Genomic DNA, 9776 nt, shown 5'->3' with positions numbered 1-9776 from the left:
TGTGTGGGCCCCTTACCACAGATGATACTTCCTAGGATGCCGGAGAAAAACGCCATAGACCTGGAAAAAAGCCATAGAGAAGAGTAGCACGGATTGTGGGGACACCAGCACTACACATGTTGATGAGATGACCATTGATGGAATGGCATCGGCATGGAGGTGCATAACTGTGGAGACACGGGATAGTGAAAAAATGGTGGGGGAAATCCACAATACCTAGAATAAAACAGAAAAAATCATACAGTAGACTCCATACAAGTCGTACCTGACTCCAATGGGCACGAGACTAAAATTCCTATCCCATGCAGACCCCCAGCACACAGCCCCACGCAAGCAACAGGACCCTCTCCTTTTCCACGCAGATCCCCAGCATGCAACCTGACGCAAGTAACAGGACCCCCTCCTTTCCCAAGCAAGTAACAGGACCCCCTCCTTTTCCACGCAAGTAACAGGACCCCCAATATGCAGCCCGACGCAAGTAACAGGACCCCCCTCCTTCCCCACACAGACCCCCAGCACGCAGCCCCATGCAAGTAACAGCACCATGTCCTTCCCCATGCAGACCGCCAGCACGCAGCCCCACGCAAGTAACAGGTCCTCCTCCTTCCCCACACAGGACCCAAGCATAAAGACCCATGCAAGGAACAGGTCCCAATCCTTCCCCAATCAGACCCCCAGCACAACCCTGTTCCCTTTGCAGTCCGCCAACAAGCAGACCCCATGTAGGAACATCCACTTAACTGTACCCCTCAGTGTCATCTTGCCACAGCAGAACTGTATGAACACTGCTTCCTGGTATCAGGTCTGCACTGGAGTAGGCCCCGCCCCTTCATGTGACATCATCCCCTCACATGGTCACATGGGCATGACGTCAGCAGAGGTCCTTTAGTCCACTTGGATTTAGTCTCTATCTACCATATATGTGGTGGCGGCTCTGCAGGTGGAGGTATGTGGAGATTCCTCATTACTGGGTGCAGGCGGCATTAACCCCTTACAGATATAATGGAGGCTTCTCGCTTTCTCATAGTTACATAGGTAGAAAAAAGACCTAGGTCCATCAAGTACCTCAGATAAAATGGAGGCATCTCTCTCTCCGAGAACCTCAGATAAAATGGAGGTGGAGGGAGAAGAGTGGTTGCTCCTGAACCAAACCTTAGTGAGGGCAGTGTGTGCAGTTATTCCTGAGTGTGAGGTGTACATTGGGGGTGTAATCTCCTTAGACTGACTAGGTGGTCTTGTAGTGGATTCCCCCAGTCAGGGCTGCCACCATGAATTTCGGGGCCCCATACTGTGGCAACATTTTCGGGCCCCCATACTGTGGCAACATTTTCGGGTCCCCTTGAGACGCCACCCAGGCTCCACCCTAGATCCGCCTCCACCCCAGCTCCGCCTCCATCCCTCGAACCTTCCAAAGTCCCACCGCCCACTCTTGGAAAAACTCTACTTTCTGCACCATTTCCTCACCAATCACACACTAACAATTCCCATCGAACACCATATCACATACAGAGCCAGCAGCTTTTATTTGGCCAAAATAATTTTTAAGCGGCCACCACGACAAGGTGTACTCTTCTGGCAGAGCCCTACTCTACTCTAACCTATTAAACATTTCTTATAATACCCAATAATCTTTTTAGGTATATTTTTTGTTTATAGGAATGTGTCACATACATTTTTTAAAATGACCAATAATATTACATACAAGGGACAAATACCACCACACTATGACCATATCACATACAACCACCACATAGTGACCGAATACTACAATATTGATCATTAATAAAAAAAAAAAAAAAAAACAGAATACTAATATTACGATAAGTGAGATTATACACAGGATCTCTGTGCATAGTATACAGTGTATAGAGTCAGTGTACAGATAACACACTGATTCACTGGCGACATCTCTAGTTGAAGTCCTGCATCTTCGCTTTTCGTCTTCATCCAGCGCAGACCGCTATCACTTCTTCCAGCCAGGACTTGTCAGTGCATAAAATAACACAGTTATCTAGAGCAGCTTACAGAGCACATTTCCCAATTTTTCCCAACTTCTACACTATACCAGATGAAGAAACTAAAGTGACATAGTGTCGCCCTGCACAGTAACAGGACCCGATCCTCACTGAAAACAGTATCCTCAAAACTAAATACATCACAGCAGTAATATTATTCTTTAATTAGCCCCTACAGTAATAATGTCCTATATCCTGCCCCCATTGTCTCCATCCTGCCCCCATTGTCTCCACCCTGCCCCCATTGTCTCCATTATGCTCTAATGTCTCCATTATGCCTCCAATGTCTTCATCCTGCCCCCATTTTGCCTCTAATGTCTCCATTCTGCCCCCATTGTCTCCATTCTGCCACAATGTCTCTCCATTCTGCCCCCAATGTCTCTCCATACTGCCCCCATTCTGCCTTCAATGTCTCCATCCTACCCCTGTGTCTCTCCATCCTGCCCCCCCATGTTTCCATTCTGCCCCCATGTTTCCATTCTGCCCCCCATGTCTCCCATTCTGCCTCCATGTTTCCATCCTTCCCCCCATGTGTCTCCATCCTGCCCCCATGTGTCTCCATCCTGCCCCCCATGTGTCCATCCTTCCCCCCACGTCTCCATCCAGCCCCCAATATCTCCCATTCTGCCTCCATGTTTCCATTCTGCCCCCATGTGTCTCCATTCTGCCCCCCATATGTCTCCATCCTGCCCCCATGTGTCTCCATGCTGCCCCCATGTGTCTCCATCTTGCCCCCCATGTGTCTCCATCCTGCCCCCCATGTCTCCATCCTGCCCCCATGTTTCCCATTCTGCCCCTATCTTTCCCATTCTGCCTCCATGTTTCCCATTCTGCCTCCATGTTTCCCATTTTGCCCCCCATGTCTCTCCACCGTGCCCCTTGTTTCCATTCTGCCCCCAATGTCCTCCATTTTGCCTCCATGTTTCCATTCTGCCCTCAATGTCCCCATGTTTCCATCCTGCCCCCAATGTCTCTCCATCCTGTCCCTATGGTGCGGCTTTAAAAAAAAAAAAAAAAAAATTCTTCTTACCTTGTGGTGCTCCAGCAGTGTCCGTCCCTGCCATCACTGGCAGCACGATCGCTAGCGCATGACAGTGACGTCATACGCCAGCGACGTGCGTGCTGACGTTCTGTGATTCGCCGGTGGCTGTTAGCTTCCCACATGGCAATAAATGTAAAGTGAACATGCGTCCGAGGATGCACGTTCACAGTAAGTGAACCGACAGAATGCTGCCACTAGGGTCCGGTGAGCAGAAGAACGGGGGCCCGACCAGTCATACCAGACTAAAGAGGTTCTCCACTACTTTAGCCTTGATGACCTATCCTATTATCGGTGTCACCGATGGCCGCTAACCAGAAGTACTCATTTTTGGAGATGTCGGTCTTCTGATCTTGGCTCAGGCTTGGTATTACACATCCACGTCCTATTCAAATCAATAGGAGGCTGATGTGTAGTACCCTGCGGCGACCACTATCAGAAGATGGAGCAGCTCCGCAAGTGAGCACTATCCGGCCGCCGACACCGATAACAGCTGATTGATGGGGGTGCCGGGAGTCAGACCCCGACGATCAGACATTAATGACCTATCCTAAGGATAGGCCATCAAGGCAAAAGCAGTGGAGAACCTCTTTAAGCAGAGGTTGTGACTAGGGATAAGCGAACGCGTGGATGTTCAGCCAAAATGTAGCTCAAAATTCGGATCGGCATCCGAACTTGACCCCAAACCCAATAGAAGTCAATGGTGATCCGAACTTCATGGCTTTGAAATAGCTGTAAAATGGACATAGTAAGAGCTAGGGGGCTGCAAAAGGAAGCAAAATGGGCGTAAGAGCAGGACAGGAGGCGGAGGTCCAAGTGGAGGATGAGGTGGACATGTCGGTGTAGATGCAAGAGGCAGGGCAGGAGAAATCCAACACTGTTTTTGTGTGTTTTTAAAATAACAATCTGAAGTCCAAGTGGAGGAGGTGGAGGTAGATGTGTAGGTGGAAGGGGGAGGAGGTATCCAACACTGTTCTTTTTTATTTGGGGAGGCCCCAAAATTAAACAAATGGCAAATAGTTGTCTAGTCAGCCAAAAGGTATGGGCAAGTCATGTGGGATACACGCCTGGTTCATTTTAAGGAATGTTGGCGTCCCCATGTTGGCTGTGGACAGGTGGATGCGCCTGTCTGTGATCACACCCCCTTCCGTTCTAAACACACATTCCGACAGTACACTTGCCACAGGGCAGGCCAGCACCTCCAAGGCATATAGGGCAAGCTCATGCCATGTATTCAATTTGAAGACCCAGAAGTTAAATGGGGTCGAGCCATCAATTAGTATGTGGAGACGTGTGGACACGTATTCTTCCACCATGTTATTTTATCTCTGCCTCTTGCTAATACTGACAGTATCAAATGGTGGTGCCAGGTGGTGTGGCATTTGTAGCATACATAGTAACATAGTTTTTAAGGTTAAAGGAAGACTAAGTCCATCTAGTTCAACCCATAGCCTAACATGTTGATCCAGAGGAAGGCAAAAAAAAAACATGTGGCAAACACTAAGCTCCACATTGGTGAAAAAATTCCTTCCTGACTCCATACGACAATCAGACTAGTTCCCTGGATCAACGCCCTATCAAGGAATCTAGTATATATAACCTGTAATATTATACTTTTTTAGAAAGGCATCCATGCCCTTCTTAAATTTTAGTAGTGAATCACTCATTACAACATCATGCGGCAGAGAGTTCCATAGTCTCACTGCTCTTACAGTAAAGAATCTGCATCTGTGATTATGATTAAACCTTCTTTCCTCCAGACGTAGAAGATGCCCCCTTGTCCCCGTCTCAGGCCTCAGAGTAAAAAGATCAGTAGAAAGGCCTTTGTACTGTCCCCTCATATACTTGTACATAGTAATAAGATTACCCCTAAGCCTTCGTTTTTCCAAACTAAATAACCCCAAGTGTAATAACCTGTCTTGGTATTGCAGACCCCCCAGTCCTCTAATAAGCTTGCTCGCTCTTCTCTGCACCCGCTCTACACTGTGTTCTCAATCAACCCAAAAGACTCATAAATATCCAAGCTTAATATTTTTGGAAGTTGGAGTGGGTTTTTTTTAGATTTGGCTATCTTAGGAGGATATCTGTTTGTGCAGGTAACTATTACTGTGCAGAATTATTAGGCAACTTAATAAAAACCAAATATAATCCCATCTCACTTGTTTATTTTCACCAGGTAAACCAATATCAGTGCACAAAATTTAGAAATAAACATTTCTGACATGCAAAAACAAAAACAAAAAAAATTAGTGATCAGTATAGCCACCTTTCTTTATGATGACACTCAACAGCCTTCCATCCATAGATTCTGTCAGTTGCTTGATCTGTTTTCGATCAACATTGCGTGCAGCAGCCACCACAGCCTCCCAGACACTGTTCCGAGAGGTGTACTGTTTTCCCTCCCTGTAGATCTCACATTTTATGATGGACCACAGGTTCTCTATGGGGTTCAGATCAGGTGAAAAAGGGGGCCATGTCATTATTTTTTCATCTTTTAGACCTTTACTGGCCAGCCACGCTGTGGAGTAGTTGGATGCATGTGATGGAGCATTGTCCTGCATGAAAATCATGTTTTTCTTGAACGATACCAACTTCTTCCTGTACCACTGCTTGAAGAAGTTGTCTTCCAGAAACTGGCAGTAGGTCTGGGAGTTGAGCTTCACTCCATCCTCAACCCGATAAGGTCCCACAAGTTCATCTTTGATGATACCAGCCCATACCAGTACTCCACCTTAACCTTGCTGGCGTCTGAGTCAGAGTGGAGCTCTCTGCCCTTTATTGATCCAGCCTCTGGCCCATCCATCTGGCCCATCAAGAGTCACTCTCATTTCATCAGTCCATAAAACCTTTGAAAAATCAGTCTTAAGATATTTCTTGGCCCATTCTTGATGTTTTATCTTATGTTTCTTGTTCAAAGGTGGTCAATTTTCAGCCTTCCTTACCTTGACCATGTCCCTGAGTATCGCACACTTTGTGCTTTTTGATACTCCAGTAACGTTGCAGCTCTGAAATATGGCAAAACTAGTGGCGAATGGCATCTTGACAGCTTCACGCTTGATTTTCCTCAATTCATGGGCAGTTATTTTGCGCCTTTTTTGGCCAACACGCTTCTTGCGACCCTTTTGGCTATTTGCCATGAAACGCTTGATTGTTCGGTGATCACGCTTCAAAAGTTTGGAAATTTCAAGACTGCCGCATCCCTCTGTAAGACATCTCACAATTTTGGACTTTTCAGAGCCCGTCAAATCTATTTTCTGACCCATTTTGCCAAAGGAAAGGAAGTTGCCTAATAAGTAAGCCCACCTTATATAGGGTGTTAATGTCATTAGACAACACCCCTCCTCATTACCGAGATGCACATCACCAGATTTACTTAATTGGTAGTTGGCTCTCAAGCCTATGCAGCTTGGAGTAGGACAACATTTATAAAAAGTATCGAAGTGATCAAAATACGCATTTGCCTAATAATTCTGCACGCGGTGTAGTTCAGCCATGTCTTTCTTTTACACCGGAGACCAGAACTGTACACAGTATTCTAAGTGTGGTCGCACTAGTGACTTGTATAGAGGTAAAATTATGTTCTCATGAGCATCTATGCCTCTTTTAATGCATCCCATTATTTTATTTGCCTTTGCAGCAGCTGCCTGACACTGGCCACCAAACGTGAGCTTGTCGTCCACCAATACACCCAGGTGTTTTTCAGTTACAGTTGTGCCCAGTGTTTTACAATTAAGCATATAATTTATACATTTTATTTCCTCTGCCCAAGTGCATTATCTTACATTTATCCCCATTAAAGCTCATTTGCCATTTATCAGCCCAAGCTTCTAGTTTACATAGATCCTCCGGTAATATAAAATTGTCCTCCTCTGTATAGATTACCCTGCAGAGTTTAGTGTCATCTGCAAATATTGAAATACTATTACAAGGTCATTAATAAATATGTTAAAAAGAAGCTGGCCCAATACTGACCCCTGTGGTACCCCACTGTTAACTGAGACCCAGTCTGAGTGTGTTCCATTAATAACCACCCTTTGTTTCCTATCACTGAGCCAGTTCTTAACCCACATACATATATTTTCCCCTACCCCATTGTTCTCATTTTATGTATCAACATCTTGTGTGGAACCGTATCAAAAGCTTTTGAAAAGTCCATATACACAACATCCACTGCATTTCCTTGGTCCAGTCCGGAACTTGCCTCCTCATAAAAGCTGATCAGATTAGTTTGACCGGAACGGTCCCTCTTAAACCCATGTTGATATTGGGTCATGAGGTTATTCTTTTTCAGATACTCTAGTATAGCATCTCTTAGGAAACCCTCCAGGATTTTACCCACAGTAGAGGTTAAGCTTACTGGCCTATAATTTCCAAGTTTGGTTTTTGTCCCCTTTTTGAATATTGGCACCACATTTGCTATACGCCAGTCCTGTGGTACAGACCCTGTTATTATGGAATCTTTAAAGATCAAAAATAATGGTAGAGGCTGTCAGTAGTGCCTCTACCAGTGTGTGCTTATATTCACGCATTTTCCGATGGTAATGATGGTACATTGTCCTTGTAGCTGGGATCCAGCAGGGTGGCCATCCAGTAATCAGCACTGGTAAGAATCCAGGCAACTCGGCAGTTGTTGTGCAGGCACAGCAGCATGTATTGGTTGATGTGTGCCAGGCTGCCCAGAGGCAACGAAAAGCTGTCCTTAGTGGGAGGTGTATGGTCTGGGTCCTCTGTATCGCCCAAGCCACGCTCCAGTGATGCTCATGAGCTGCTTTGAGTGCCACCCTGCTGTGAACACGGTTCCTCCAAAACTGTCCTGTAGCTGAACAGTTGTGTACCTGGCCGCTGTTAGTTCAGAGGGTGGGTTCCTGTACCATGTGTGGATGTCTGGCCTGATATAGGTGTGAATGGTCCCGGTTCCTCCTGCTCCTCTTCCTCATGTGCCACCACCTCATCCATCATCGCCTGAAGGTTTTTTTCCAGCAGGCGTAGAAGTAGAATAGTAACGCTCATGATGTCATCAGCGCTGGCCATGTTGGTGGAGTATTCGATGCAGCTCAACCCGGCACACACATCGCGCATGGAGGCCCACTCATGGGTGGTTAAGTGGTATTGTTCCGCAGAACAACTCAGCCGTTCATGCTGCAGCTGAAACTCCACTATTGCCTGCTGCTGCTCGCACAGTCTCTCCAGCATATGCAAGGTGGAGTTCCACCTTGTTGGTACGTGATCTATGAGGAAGCGAGTGAGAAGGCAGAAGTGACGCTGCAACACGTAGAGGCGGGCAGCAGCAGGGTGAGAACGTCGAATGCATGCACACACTGCCTGAACTTTAAACAGCAGCTCTGACGTGGGTAATTTTTCATGAAGCTCTGCACTACCAAATTCAGCACGTGCATCATGCAAGGGATGTGCTGTAACTGGATGAGGAGGTGGTAGAGGAAGCGGAGTAGGAGCAGAAGGCAACCTGGACAGAGAAATGTCCAGCAATCCTCAGTGATGGTAGGACATGTGCTAGAGCACCTTCCGCCTCTCGTACATAACACTACATTTACCCAGTGGGCAGTTAGATAGTTGTAGCATCCCTGGCCGTGCTTACTGGTCCATGTATCAATGGTTATGTGGACCTTGCCACTAATGGCGTTGCACAGTGCACACCTGATTTGGTCTGCAACATGTGTGTGCAGGGCAGGGATGGCCCCCCTGGAAAAGTAGAGGTGGCTGGGAACAATGTACTGCGGGACAGCCACTGCCATCAGTTGTTTTTTTTTTTCAAAGCTTTCCATCTCCACCAGCCTGAATGGCAACATTTTCAAAGGCCAGGAATTTGGAAATGCTGTCATTCAGGACTATGGCTCATGGGAGAGTAGGGGGGTATTTCCTCTTTCTCCTGGATGATTTGAGGGGTGGAGAGCTGAATACGTCCGTGGGACGGTGTTGAGATGGTCAATGACACGGCTGTTGCTGTCACGTTCTCTCTTTGTGGGGAGGCAGGTGACCCTGTTGATCGTGAGTGGGAGGCAGAGGCAGAGACTGCAGGAAGAGGCTCAGATCTGTCATGCTTTTTAAAGTGTGCGTACTCCACTGCACCTCGTGCCTGGAATTCAGATGCCTTGTCATGCAGCTGGTGCTCAAGTTCAGAATATTTATGACTTGCTTCAGGCTCTGACGGCACAACGTGCAAACCACCCGTTTCTTGTCATCAGCACACTGGCTGAAGAAATGCCACCCTAGAGAGCTCCTTTTAAACTGGCTTTGGTTTACTCATTTCCTCTGCGCGGTGGGCAGTAACAGCTGACGTACTGGCTAGGGGCTGCCTGCTGTGCTTTTGCACCCTACTCCCTTTTTTGCTGTGCTGCTGGGGCAGCATGACCACCACTTTCTCTGAATTGTGCACGTCACTAGGATGGCCTTCTTTCAAAGTGGGGTCTATGACCTCATCATCCCCTGCATCAGCTTCCAGCCTTTCTTCATCCTTGCCCTCTTGACGATCTGCACACTGCAGAAAGACGCTGCAGTTGACAACTGTGTTTCGTCATCCTCTGAGATGTGCTGCAGTGGTCCCCTGACAGTGTGCACTAGCCCCCCTATGCACTCATCCTCCAACCTAACAAGTGGTTGGGCATCAGTGCACTTAGTCTCTTCCACTTCTGGGGCAGGACCAGGTGGAAGGGCCACGGAACCCCAGCCAGCGGACTCAATAAAAAACAGAAGAGACTGCTGCA

General features: G+C 47.2%; 1 protein-coding gene across 5 annotated transcripts in view; it reads left to right on the top strand.

Annotated features, from left to right (window-relative positions):
• Positions 1–838: 838 nt before the first annotated feature.
• The window catches only part of LOC141271765 (uncharacterized), a 30526-nt gene continuing 21588 nt past the window's right edge, over positions 839–9776 (top strand). For 3 of the 5 annotated variants that reach the window (XM_073681883.1, XM_073681887.1, XM_073681884.1), the window contains exon 1: positions 839–946. In XM_073681883.1, the coding sequence (XP_073537984.1) occupies positions 921–946 (26 nt within the window). In that variant the 5' untranslated portion in view covers positions 839–920. The remainder of the gene's footprint in view (positions 947–9776) is intronic. The other 2 variants (XM_073681885.1, XM_073681889.1) reach the window with 1 other exon arrangement.

The sequence above is a fragment of the Phyllobates terribilis genome, unplaced genomic scaffold (genome assembly GCF_046119375.1).
Source record: "Phyllobates terribilis strain yellow unplaced genomic scaffold, ASM4611937v1 Scaffold_5__5_contigs__length_657084704, whole genome shotgun sequence".
In the NCBI taxonomy this organism is placed as follows: Eukaryota; Metazoa; Chordata; class Amphibia; order Anura; family Dendrobatidae; genus Phyllobates; species Phyllobates terribilis.
This window is presented reverse-complemented; position numbering and strand designations above follow the sequence as displayed.